General features: G+C 44.6%; 1 protein-coding gene across 1 annotated transcript in view; it reads left to right on the forward strand.

Annotated features, from left to right (window-relative positions):
• WDR93 (WD repeat domain 93) overlaps nt 1-13,970 on the forward strand; it is a 46,705-nt gene that overhangs the window by 25,131 nt on the left and 7,604 nt on the right. Inside the window, exons 8-16 of the mRNA XM_065906396.1 lie at nt 1,088-1,172; nt 5,254-5,425; nt 6,903-6,973; nt 7,954-8,040; nt 9,367-9,486; nt 10,078-10,291; nt 12,451-12,514; nt 12,900-13,056; nt 13,414-13,615. Coding sequence (XP_065762468.1) covers nt 1,088-1,172; nt 5,254-5,425; nt 6,903-6,973; nt 7,954-8,040; nt 9,367-9,486; nt 10,078-10,291; nt 12,451-12,514; nt 12,900-13,056; nt 13,414-13,615 — 1,172 coding nt within the window. The remainder of the gene's footprint in view (nt 1-1,087; nt 1,173-5,253; nt 5,426-6,902; nt 6,974-7,953; nt 8,041-9,366; nt 9,487-10,077; nt 10,292-12,450; nt 12,515-12,899; nt 13,057-13,413; nt 13,616-13,970) is intronic.

The raw sequence follows: 13,970 nt of genomic DNA on the forward strand, positions 1-13,970 counted from the left end.
TTTCTACACTTTTGATCCTGTTCCACTAAAATATTTGTGTACCTGTACCAAGCACCAAGACCTTAGGAACTTCACAGCATAATATAGACCTTTAGTGCTATAAACTTACATCTAAGTAATGCTTTAGTTGCTTCCTTCAAATTTTGATATTTTATGTTTTCATTTTTGAAAATACTTCCTAATTTGCTTTTTTTAACTTTTTTTCTTAAACCAGTGGATTATTTTTGAAGCATATTATTTAGTGTCCAAATACTTTCTTTTTTTTTTTTTTCTGGTTTCTAACTGAATTCCACTGTGATCAGAGAACATACTTCATATAATTTGAAACCTTTCCAATTTATTAAGACTTGTTTCATGCCCCACATATGGTTAATTCTGTTAAGTATTCTATGTGCACTTGAAAAGACCATGTAGTCGGTTGTCATTGGTCCCAGTTATTCAAGTCTTCTATATCCTTAGTGCTTTCCCCTCTATACTCTTACTGATTTTCTGTCTACTTATCCTATCAATTACTGAGGGAAGAGTGTTGAAATCTATGAGACTGTAGATTTATTTCTGCTTTCACACTAAGAATTTTTGCTTCATGTATTTTGAAACTCTGTTATTAGGTGCAAGAAACATTTAGAATTTTATATCTCCTTAAGAATTGACCATTTTATCTTTATTCAATGACCCTTTGATCTCTGGTAACATTTTTTGCACAGAAATCTATTTTGTCAGATATTAATATAGCAACCTCAGCTTTCTTTTGATTAGTTTATAAGATATATTTTTCTATACTTTTAAAATCTTTATATTTAAGATAAATTTCTTTTTGATAGCATATCATTAGGTCTTGCCTTTTTAATCCAATCTGTCAAACTCTTACCTTTTAACTGGGGTGTTTAGGCCATTTAGACCATTATATTTAATATGATTTTTTATGTATTTATGTCTAAATCTACCACTTTGCTGCTTAGTTTCTATTTGCCCCACCTGTTTTTCTTTATTTTTCTTCTTTTTTCACCTTCTTTTGAAATGAGTGTTTCTAATGATCCTGTTTTATCTCCTTTGTTGGCTTATTACCTGTGCTTTTTCCTTATTGTAGGATATGAACATTTCTTTTAGAGGAGATGTTAAGTTGAGTCTTCCAGTTCAAATAATGAAAATCAAACCACCCAAACCAATTACAGGTACGTATAACTCCATGAATACTGTTTTTCCTTTTGCCATTGATTTCTTAGTTTTTTTCTTTCTCTTTCTCCACATTTTTTCATTCATTAGCAGCAGTATCTGATTTACAAGTCATAGGCTCTGGGACCTAAAGATTAAAAGTATAAATGTTACAAGGATACAATTAACTAAAAGAATTGGGACATCAGGAAAGAGACACCTTTCCCAAGTGCTGGTGGAGTTCACTCATTCCTACATTCCTGTGTTACTTCATTCACCAATATTTGCTGAGAGCCAATAATGCACCAGGCACCAAGATGAGTAAGACACATCTCCCATGCTCTAGAAGCTGCAGGTGAACAAAGAGAGAATAGGAGGAAACCGTAATAGTAGGATTCGATTAAGTGCAGCAGTGGGGACATCCAGGACCAGAAAAGCATAGAGGAAGGAGTAACTAACTCTGCCTAGGGAATAGGCAGACGCTCTGTCAGAAGAAGGAACATCTGAGAAGGTTTTAAGAATTAAGTGGGAGTTGACTGTAGACAGAAGACATACAGTCTATCCTCTCAATATTCACACATGACCTTAGAGATATACCTACAAGGATGTTTACTGCAGTGCTATTTATAGAGGCATAAGACTAGCGAGGTAAATCTGGTACACTCAGAGTACTTTGCAGCCATTAAAAACAAAGAGACAAATGCAAAAGACCAAGAACAGACAATTCACTCTCATAGAAGAACATGGTGATACGATTTCTCCATCAAGATTTATTACAAAGTAATAAATTACAGTAATTTTAATTACAATAATTAAAGTAATTATTACAGTAATTAAAACAAGGTAGAAAAAGAGATGAGTGGATAATAGATGGAAACATATATATAAAATATAGAAATAGTTGATAGAATATAGTAGATTTATTTATTTATTTATTTATTTATTTTTTTTTTTTAATATTATTTAGATTTAAAGATTAGATGAAAAACACAGGGTCGAGAGGGCAGGACAGAGTTAGGCTGAAACGGACCCTTGATAGCTGATGAAGGTGGTGCTACAGAGCAGTGAATGGTCATTTCAGTAAGTGGTGCTGGTCGTCCATATGGCCATTGCCTCGCATGATATACAAAATTAAATTCCAAATGAATCGTAAAAGTTAATATGAAAGACAAAGCAATAAAACTTTTAGAAAATAATATAAGGCAATATCTTTATGACCTCTGGGTAGGGAAAGACTTCTTAGACCAAAGACAAAAAGTACTTATGATAAAAGAAAAGCTGATAAGTCTGACTATATTAAAATTAAGGACTTCTAGTCATCCAAGTACATTATTAACAGCATGAATGAGCAAATTATGTATTGGGAGAAGGCATTTTCAAAACACATAAGACTTACGAATGGTCCATATCCAGACTCTATTAAGAATTCCTACAGATTGTTAGGAAAAAGACAGGTAATTTGGTATAAAATAGGTAAGAGATTATTCAAATGGCCAATAAACATATGAAAAGATGCTCAGCATAGTTAGTTATTAGGGAAAGGCAAATTAAAACCATAATGAGAAAAAAAGAACCCTTAATGAGATACCACTCAACACCTACCAGGATGGCTAAAATTAAAAGCTACTGATTATAAACAGATCTACACACACACCGCAGGGTGTTTTTCTAACAAAAGGAGTCAGGAATAATGCTAATAAAGAACAATGATGATATTGTTTAAAAATAAATAAAAGATATTGATCATACCAAGTTGGTGAGGATATAAAACAATCAAACCTCCCATACATAGATAGCAATGAAAATCAGTACAACCACCTTGGAAAATAATTTAGTGTTAGTGTTAAAGAAAAGTTATATCCTCTGGACCAGCATTTATACCGGGTAACCAACCATATCAGTTTGTCTGGGACCAAGGGATTTCCCTGGACATGGGGCTTTTGGTGCTAAAACTAGGAAACTCCTGCACAAACCAGAATGAGTTAGTCACCCTGCTTCTAGATGTATACCTGATTGGCTTGAAAGTAAAGGTATTTCAGGAAGAATGCACAGGAATAGTAATAATGGCATGATTTCCAATAACCACAAACCATGAAACAACTGAAAATCCATCAACAAAAGAACATGTAAATAAACCTTAATATATATATTTTTTCCACCCAATGGAATACTATACAGTAACAAAAAGGAACAAACTACAAATATACCCAACAAAATGGATAAATCTCACAATATTAAGCATACGAGGGCACATATAGAATTGACACTGTATAATTCCACCGTGTACAGCTCAAAAATCAGGCAAAACAAATCTGTAGTGTCTAGATGCATATTTAGGCAGCATAAAAGTAACACAGACATCATGAAGTGATTACCTAAAAGCCAAGAGAATGGTTGCTGCTTTCCTCAGGGGGTTATGACTGGAGCAGGGCCCTTGGGAAGCTTTTATTACGAAGATGTGATAATCTGTTTCCTGACCTCAGGAAGGACAGATGTTTTCTTTAGCATAATTTATTAAGATGTATTTAAAGGAAAAGATACATTTTTATGCTCCTTTCTGAATGTGTTATAGTTCACAACAAGGAAAGCGTTTAATAAATGCAAATAAGCAAGAAACAATGAAGAAGATCTATAGTACTGAAATAAAGAGATCTCCCAAGATACTTCATTAAATCAAAATGCAAAATAAACCAAAAAACAAAATGCAAGAGGTGTAGGGTATGACAACAATTCTCAAACTTCAGCTGGATCAGACTCACTTGGAGGATTTATAAAAACCCAAATTGCTGGGCCCTACCCACAGTGTTCCTGTTTCGTTTCTAACTCTGCTGATCTGGGACCATATTTCAAGAACTGCTAGTTAATATATGGTATCATTTGTTTAAAAGATACATACAAATGTACATGTAATACATATAATAGTATATATTATACCATACACATTATATAAGCTAGTAATATGCTGCCATCTGGGGCTTCTCTGAGGGCTCAGACGGTAAAGGGTCTAACTGCAGTGCAGGAGACCCAGGTTTGATTCCCTGGGTCAGGAAGATTCCTCGGAGAAGGAAATGGCAACCCACTCCACTATTCTTGCCTGGAGAATCCCATGGACAGAAGAGTTTGGTGGGCTACAGTCCAGGAGGTCACAAAAGAGTCAGACACAACTGGGCAACTAACACACACACGCTGCCATCTAGAAGGGGTCAGTTTCTAGAAAGTCGTACCAGAAACCGGTAACAATGGTTGCCTCTGGAGGAGGGACTCGGGGCCCTGTGGGGCCCCTGGGCACCTTCCAAGGAGTAAAGGAGTTCTGAAAAGTAGGGTTCATGCCCAGAAAATAGATCGCCTAGGTTTACTGTGGGTGTGCCTGCTCAGTTGCTCAGTCATGTCTGACTCTGCGACCCCGTGGACTGTAGCCCGCCAGGCTCCTCTGTTCAGGAGATTTCCCAGGAAAGAATACTGGAGTGGGTTGTCATTTCCTCCCCCAGGGGATTTTCCCGACCCAGGGATGGAACCTGGGTCTCCTGCATTGGCAGGTGGGTTCTTTACCACTTGAGCCACCTGGGAAGTCTCCACTGTGCATTTAGGAGCAGATGAGAAAGAAGGAAATGAAAGGAAGGAGAATTGGGAAGGAGAATGATAAAAATGATTGGCAGAGAAAGGAGAATTTTTAAAGGAAGGTAGTTGGATCAATGTAAGCAGAGGAGGCTGAGACTGTGTATTGAGGGTCCTCAGCCACGGCTGAATAGTGCGAGTGACTGGCAGGTTTGGGGCCTTGGTGGGCTGGAGAGACAGCAATGGTGATCTAAGGTCTCTAGTGATATTGTGAACATTTCCCTGGCCTCTGGAGATTCCGTGGTCTGGAAACAGGAGATGACAGCAGGATGGAGATGGAGGAGTGGGAGGAGGGAGAGCAGCTGCCCTTCACCAGTGCTCCATGAGCTGGGAGACCAGGGAGAAGGCTGAACACCTGGGCAGAGCAAGAACAGACTTCTGAGGACAAGGGATTCTGCAGGAAACTGGGAAGCATAGAGGAGGAAGGAGAAACCAGGAAGGAGGACGTCAGAAGGTTTAACCAATGCTTGAATATTTTCAACCTAGGTACCACATTTAAGAGCCCCCTGGAAGCCTTTGCAAAGATAGCAGGCTGCCGCGGGCTGGGCTCTGGGCAGAATCACTACATCAAAGCAAGCCAGTGGGAGAAGCGGGAGGCAATCTTAAAAGCCACCTACAAGAAGTACCTGGATGGGGAATGGGAGCCTGAACCGATCAGGTGAGCCTGGAGGTGAGGGGTGCAGGGGTGAGGCCAGAGCAACCCCTCCCTGGGAGCTTCTCCTCTGTAAGCACATGCAGAAATCAACCCAAGGACCTGAATTAATTCAGAGTCTCAAAGCTCTTGATGGTTTGCGGGACTTCTCTGAGAACTTCAGCAAAATCTTTTGAAAAGTTGGATGGAGGTTGTTTAAATATAATTAGACAAAGGATGATAACATAGATTTAAAAGAAGGAATAGGCATCTGTGGAGATGAAAAGTAGAGCTTTAGAATTTTGGGGGGGGGGGGGGCGTTGGAGGCCATCCAGCACTGCTTACAGGATCTCAGTTCCCTGACCAGGGGTTGAACCCAGATCATGGCAGTGAAAACACCAAATCCTAACCACTAGACCACCAGGGAACTCCCTATTTTATAATTTTTTTGTATGATAGCATCTCCTTAAAAAAAATTGTTTTCCTGATTATCTAGATAACACAGATGATCCTAGAGAGGAAAAGAAAATTGACCACTAATAACATTTTCTTCCACTTCCATCCAGTCTTTCTAAATGTAATACATTAATGTGTAATTGTTAAAACACGTTACTTTCTAATCTCAGTGAGCAGGTAGGCCTCAGTTATTGTAAAACCTGAGCCCGAGTCCTTGAAGTATCTGGTGGAGCAGGTTCGGCAGCCAGCTCTCCTCACAACTATTGCAGGTCTCAGAAATGTTCTTACTTCACAAGGGGAGTGAAACCTCTCATCTTGCTGTCATGTGGACCTGAATTTTCTCACTTCACACAAAGTCCCAGGGCTAGCTAGGCCCTGCTGCTGCTGCTGCTGCTGCTGCTGCTGCTGCTGTCACTTCAGTCGTGTCCGACTCTGTGCGACCCCATAGATGGCAGCCCACCAGGGCTGGGATCTGCTGTCCCTGGGATTCTCCAGGCCAGAACACTGGAGTGGGTTGCCATTTCCTTCTCCAATGCATGAAAGTGAAAAGTGAAAGTGAAGTCGCTCAGTTGTGTCTGACTCTTAGCGACCCTATGGACTGCAGCCTACCAGGTTCCTCCATCCATGGGATTCTCCAGGCAAGAGTACTGGAGTGGGGTGCCATTGCCTTCTCTAAGCTAGGCCCTAACAGACACTTAAAAAAAAAAAAGTACCAACTTAGTATACCCGGGATAGGAGCATTTATGTACTTCACCCAAGTCTGATCATGAAGGGGTCTTCCCCCAGGACAGGAATGCCTCTGCCCATACTGAGTGCTCCTCCTGACCTGGACTAACTCCCACCACTCTGCCTGTCCAACCCTCACCAAACTCCAAGGGCCCACACCCACCAGGACCAGCACATAGAATATGATTTGCTTCATGGCCTTGAACACCCTGGAAGGTCCTTCTGAACTACTCATTTCTGGTCTTAATACCAAGACGCTGCCAGCACTTCTCTTTGCCAAGGAGTCCACCACGGCTCTGACCAGTGTCTCTTTCTTTCCCAGTATGGCTACGTTCTACTTCCTCCTTCCCAGTCGTGTAATCCCAATGCCAGCGGGAGTCAAGAGACCCCCAGGTAAAGGAAGGGGAAGCAGGTGGTCATCACGGGGGAATGCCCAGCAAGCCCTCCTAGAGAAGCTCTGCTCAGCACACCCTGCCTGCTGGGAGGGAAGGAGGTGAAAAGTAGGTTGCCAGCTGCAGCTTAACAGTTTCTAGTTGCACCTGTGACCCCTGAGCCCAGATTCCTTGATGATGGACACTGGCACTGTCTTCAGGGTGTGAGCTGCCACAGAGGATGGTGTGCGCACATCCCGCCAGGCTGCTTCTGGATTTTTGTTGTTGTTCAGCCTCTTAAGTCGTGTCCACCTCTTTGCAACCCTATAAACTACAGCACGCCAGCCTTCCCTGTCCTTCACCATCGCCCAGAGTTTGCTCAAACTCACGTCAATTAAGTCAATGATGCCATCCAACCATCTCATCTTCTGTCACCCCCTTCTCCTGCTCTCAATCTTTCCCAGCATCAGGATCTTTTCCAATGATCAGTTCTTCTCATCAGGTGGTCAAAGTAATGGAGCTTCAGCTTTCGCATCAGTCCTTCCAATGAATATTCAGGGTTGATTTCCTTTAGGATTGACTGGTTTGATCTCCTTGCAGTCCAAGGGACTCTCATGAGTCTTCTCCAGCACCACAGTCCAAAAGCATCAATTCTTTGGCACTCAGCCTTTTTTATGGTCCAACTCTCTGGATATGAATTCCTTTCTATAGAAAAGGTTAGTTAAAACACTGACAGCCTAGTGGACAGGAATTTATCTAGAAGATGTGAAAGCAGCTGAGGGGTAGTAGTGACCATCCTCCCTGCACAGGAAGATGAATTGGCCTCAGGAGCAGCCCTCCTGGGGGTGCCCAACCCCTCAGCTGGTAGCTTACCCCTCAGTTGGGTGCTGCCCGTTGGCACAAACCATTTCAAACTGACCTCCTCCTGGGCAAACCCCTCCACCCAAATCAAAGTCCACCCAGACTCCTTCCGTGACACCCCTTTCCTCTCTTCTTCCCCAGGGCTAGCCTGTGTCCTTGGTGTACACTGGACCGATCATCACAACTTCTTCTTCTATTCACTTAACCGGACGATGAAGGATAAAGCTGGTACTTTACTGCCGGGATGGGAGTCGCCTAACTAAGCTCAGGGCTCTCAGATCATGTCCTTCTTCAGCTCAACCAAGAGCACATGACTGACAGCCACGTGGCTTTTAGGGGACCAGAGCTGTGCAAACAGAGTGGGTGGCTTGCTAGCTGTGGTGTGACCCCAAGGCTGTGTCTCTCATCTGTCATGTTTCTTAAAGATGATGTCCATGGGGACAGATCCCCGTCTGTTTACAGGGCTCCTTAGGCAGTGAAGGTGAAAAAAAGGGGTGCTTGGTCCCAGCACATGTCTGCAATGTATGTGGTTTCAGGCCGGTCACTTGATGCCCCAGTCCCATTTTCTCCCCCAAAGCAGAAAACCACTCAGTTACACCATCCTTATGTACTGCACGCATTAGTCGTGAATAGCAAAATCCAGTTTTTCTACGTGAAGGCTCTTTTGAAGTTGAAAGGCACTTAAGAAATATGGGTGGTGGTGGTTTGTTTTTGACAAACTCAGGGAGGCAGTTCCACGAGCAAATTCACTTTGTGTGAATTCCTTGAGCTAACACTATGCTATCCTTCAGAGTTATATTCAGAAATATGTTTAAAAACTCACAAAGGAAGAATTTCTTTCCTTCCATCCCTCTCCCAGGAAACCTGGCTTCTAATCTCCACTTCTGTACTGACTGGCTCTTGTGACTTTGGGCAAGTCACTTCCTTCTCTGCCTCATTCTGCTCATCTGTAAAATGCGGGTTCTAATAGGACCCACCTCATAGGATCCTTGTGAGAATTAAATGAAATGAAGCCCATAAAGTGCCCGCTCCAGTGCTTAGCACCTAGTAAGTACTCATTCAGTGTTCCTGCCCACGCTCAGTTGCTCGGTCCTGTGGGACTCTTTTGCGATCCCGTGGACTGTAGCCCTCCAGGCTCCTCTGTCCATGGGATTCTGCAGGAGAATACGGAGGTGGGTTGCCATTTCCTTCTCCAGGGAATCTTTCCAATCCAGGGATTAAACCCATGTCTCCTGCTTGGCAGGCGGATTCCTTACCATTGACCCACCAGGGAAGCCCCAATCCCTGTTAACTGTATATATAATAACTGTATATATATAATATGTATATATGTATAATATGTATATATAATAACTGTATATATAATAACTGTATATATAACTGTATAATAATCATATAACTTATTATGCTGAGGAAGGAGACAGCATGGCACAGAGAGGAGAGAGATGGTGAGCCCAGACAGGCAGACCAGTCTGGGTCTCATGCCCTCCAGGGGCGGCGGGGGTGGGCGCAGGGATCCGGGGGCGGCCTGGTGAGTGGCGTCCTCCCCTCTAGACCCTGAGGGCGTGTGGCCGTGCGCCGCGCCCATCGTCGGGTCCCAGCTCAGCCCCTGCTCTTCCTACCTGGTGCTGGCCTGCGAGGACGGCGTGCTCTCGCTCTGGGACCTGGCTCAAGGTAAGCCCTGCTCCACCCTCCACCGCCGCGCCTCCGTTACACACCCGGACCTGCCCGGTTTAACGCTTCCTCCCTTCCGCTCCAGTGCTGACTTGTCCCTTTCCTTGGGTTTGGTTCCCCCACATACTTAGAAGGGGTCCTCCTGAAGCGGGGGGGGGGGGGGGGGGGGGGGGGGCTCCCTTCTCCCCGTGGGTGTTATATATGAATTCCTTTATGTAGGAAATGTTAGTTAAAACACGGACAGCCTAGTGGATAGGCTGCCTTCACTCTGAAGGATGCTCGCGGCCTGGGTTTTGTTTCGTTTTTCTTCTGGTTCTCCTGGGTCTTTCCTGCAGCACACAGGCGTCTCTAACTGTGGCGCGGGCACTTAGTTGGCCCGCGGGCTGTGGGATCTTAGTTCCCCAGCTAGGGCTCAAACCCCGCATCCCGTGCCCTGGAAGGTGGGTTCTTAGCCACTGGACCACCAGGGAAGCCCCTCAGTGCTTGGTTTTGCCTTCCTGTCACTCATACACTTGCTGGTCACAGACCTCGCGCCGGCGGCTGCCTCCCTCTGCCCCTTGCCTGACCTGCCCGTGCCCTTCCTTCCTCCAGGACTCACTCTTGGAGTCGTTGCTCTTCCTGAAAAGTGCTTCTGCCAGAGCATCCACTTCCTGAAATACTTCCTAGTCCACAAAGGACAGAATGTGTATCCGGAGGGCTCAGTGAAATGCCACATGAAATGCGTGGTACTGTGTACAGATGCGTCTCTCCATCTGGTGACAGCCTCAGGGGTCCAGAACTCCACCATCAGTCTGCTGGTGGAGAGGTGGGTGGTTTGGGGGAAGGACGGGGTTCATGATCTGCCTGACATAGTGCCTTATTTAGTAGTAAAAAACCAAAACAACCTCTCAGAGGTCATTACTGTCTCAATGGGCTTCTCAGAATCACTAAATCTTTTATTGGGTCCCTTAAAAGTTCGTTTGGGTTTATTTTCTGCAACCTTTTATGGAAAAACCCAAATGAACTTTTTGGCCAACCCTGTGCATGTGTATATAAATTGTGTGTTGGCACAAATAACATCTTTCCTATCCCACGTAACCAGAAAGAGGGTCGTTTTTGCCAAAATATTGTTTGTAATCAGTTTCTTCAAAAACCTCCCTCTTTTAAATTGTGAAATATTTTATGCATGCAAATAACCTGTATAGTATGTGTGAGGGTGTGTATTTAGCATACATATGGGCGGGGGTGGAAACTCCACTGTCCCCATCACCAAGCTTAAGAAATAGATCATCTCCAATTCAGATAAGGCTCTCTGTGAGCCTCTCCTGGATCACATCCTTCTCTCCACCTCAAAAGTGGTTGTTGTTCAGTTGCTAAATCGTGTCTAACTCTCTGCAATCCCATGAACTGCAGCATGTCAGGCTTCTCTGTCCTTCACCATCTCTCAGAGTTTGCTCAAAGTCATGTCCATTGAGTCGATGATGCCATCCAACCATCTCATCCTCTGTTGTCCCCTTCTCCTGCCCTCAACCTTTCCCACCATCAGGGTCTTTTCCGATGAGTCGGCTCTTCACATCAGGTGGCCAAAATACTGGAGCTTCAGCCTCAGCATCAGTCCTTCCAATGAATATTCAGGGTTGATTTTAATTATCTATTGCTGCATATAACAAACCACTCCACAATTTAGCGACTTAAGGAAACAGTCACCATTTAGCCTCTGATGCTGCAGGTCAGCACTTGGGGCTGGGCTCAGTTGGACAATCCCTCCTCTGGGCTTGCCTTGACTCTCACAGATGCCCATGGGCAAGGGGCGGACTAGCGGGCCTTACTCACATACAGGCAGCTGGCAGCTGGTGGCCAAGGCACTCCTCCTTGCAGCCTCTCCTGCAGGCTGTCTCAGGCTACTTAGTAAACCTCAGGGCTCCCAGCCGCCGTCGAGGCTCACTGATACTTTCCAAGCCTTGGGCACTGCTTGTGTTACACTGGGCACAGCATGTCATCTGGCCGTGCCCACATTTAAGCATTTTCCCCCTTGATTTATTTATTTTTAATTGACGGATAATTACAGTATTGTGTTGGTTTCTGCCATACGTCAACGTGGATCAGCCACAGGTATACATATGTCCCCTCCCTCTTGAGCCTCCCTCCCACCTCCCATTCCATTCCCCCCCTCTAGGTTGTCACAGAGCCTCTGTTTGAGTTCCCTGAGTCATGCAGCACATTCCCAATGACTATCTGTTTTACATATGTTAGTGTATATGTGTCCCTGCAAATCTCTCCATTCATCCCGCCCTCTCCTTCCCCGCCCTGTGTCCACAAGCCTGTTCTCTTTGTCTGTGTCTCCATTGCTGCACCGTAAATAGATTCACCAGACCATCTTTTTAATTCCATATATATGCATTAATATACAATATTTGTTTTTCTCTTTCTGACTTACTGCACTCTGTATAATAGACTCCACCTTTTTTAAAATGAGAGTTACTGCCTAATTTGATGCCTAATTTTTTTCAATCTACCACATTGTTTTCCTAAATTCATCATTTCTTTGTTTTCCTTCAAGAATTAACCACATTCATATGACTGTATCTTCAAGTCATATACAGTCCAGCTGTGCATATTTTAGGGAACTTGCTAATGCGATAATATTCTGTGTATTCTCCAATTTGTTTTCCAATGCCATTTATTCTGTGACTTGCTTTGCAGTATTGTTCAAAAGAACGGTACATGTTGTATGCAGCTCCAGCTCTTTTGTTTTCATTGCTATATAGTATCCCATCATATAATGTAACACAATTACTTAAGTACTCTCCTACCAATGAATATTTAGATGGTTCCCAGTTTTTGCTACTGTGAACATCTCTGACATACCTCCTGATGCTTCTTGAGAAGAACTTGTCTGTATTGGATATAGGTATATGCCCAGGAGAGGATGGCAAAACTTGAAAGCTCCCCCAGTCTGGATGTCTGTGTGTCTGTTTGCTACAGGCCGGTGAAATACCTGGATGAAGCCATCTGTGCCGTGGCCCCGGTCCAGGCCTTACCTGGGATGGTAGGTTCCTCAGGCCCCTCATTCTTCTTTAATGAATGTGTTCATTATTCCTTCCAAAAAATCTCTGCTGAAGGCCTGTTGTGTGCTGGGCTTTGGGCACAGATTGGGAGGAGAAAGCATCTGCCCTCGTGGAGCTCACAGTTCAGTGGGGAAGACAGGTGAGCCCCGGCAGGCGGGTTTTTTACCACTGCTGCCGGCAGCTCCACAGGAGCAGACACACGCTTTCCTGCTGCCCCCGAGTGGCTCCAGCTGGATCCAGAGGCTGGGTGCCCCAGGGTGAATAAATTCTCCATTTGTTTTTTTATTTCTAGCTACTTTTCTTATTTCGCAATAGGATGAGTGATAGACTGGAGAAGTCCCCACTCACTGTCTCTTTGCTCCCCAGGTGCTGACCTTTTCCAGAGACGGCTCTGTGTTCCTCATGGATGTGGCCAAGTCGCAGATCGTCTGCTCCTTTGCTCCCCCCAGATCCTACTCCCTGGCAGCCCCCTGGAACCCAGTGTTTGTCGTGTCTTTACACCACCCGTGTTTCCTGCTCCGAGGTACGGAGGGGGACCATGAGGGCTGCCGCCCAGACCTGTGGCCTACTGACCACCTCCGACCCTCTCAGTCCTCGCATAAAGCACAGGGTGACCCCATCCAGTCTCCTCCCCACTCCTCATCCCAGCGCCCACAGGCCAGGACACCGCCGCTCAGTCCTCACTGGCGCTTAGATAAAATGCCGGGCAAGCCTCCCATCTGGACTCCTGCTCCTCCAGATCAAGTGAGGCCCTCTTAGCCCAACCCCAGTGATCCAGGCTTTGTAAGCAGAGAGCAGCCCCCTCACACCCACCCTGACCGCAAGGCGCACAGAAAAGGTGATCGCTGTAACAGAACACCATGGTCCTGTTTCGTCCCAGGAGACCATCCAGATGAAATTGGATCTGCCAGCAAAGATGAGGACATCCCAAATTCTATTTTCTATTTTAATTTTGAGGACTACCCACTCCTAGAAAACTTCTCAAGAAACTGCACCATTCCTCAAGCTAGCATATTGGACCACCCAACATTTGCCCAGGCACTGCCCCTGGAGGAGAGATGTGAGAAATTCTTCCAAAAGAGGTAAAGTTCTGGGTCTCTGCACCTGGGGTGGTCCCTGGGCCATGGAATAAGTGGTTTCCTTGATCATAGATCCTTTTCGGCATTTAAATCCCATTCAGATTGGAAGAAAAGGAGTAGTGAATTCAGACTGGTAGAAAAGAAAGGCTACAATTTGGTGTTTTCTTCCTGTCAAGGCTGTCTTTTTCTTGTTGCTTTTTCTTTTCTTTTTTTTTTTTTTTTTTCAAGTATATTTGGATTATCAGACATGGTCATCTAAGACAGGGGTTGGCAAACTACAGCTAAATTTGGCCCAGTGCCTGTTTTTGTGAATAGAGTTTCACTGGAAGACACCACGCCCACTGCTTTCTGTCTCATC

This window comes from Muntiacus reevesi, chromosome 15, assembly GCF_963930625.1.
Source record: "Muntiacus reevesi chromosome 15, mMunRee1.1, whole genome shotgun sequence".
Classification (NCBI taxonomy): domain Eukaryota; kingdom Metazoa; phylum Chordata; class Mammalia; order Artiodactyla; family Cervidae; genus Muntiacus; species Muntiacus reevesi.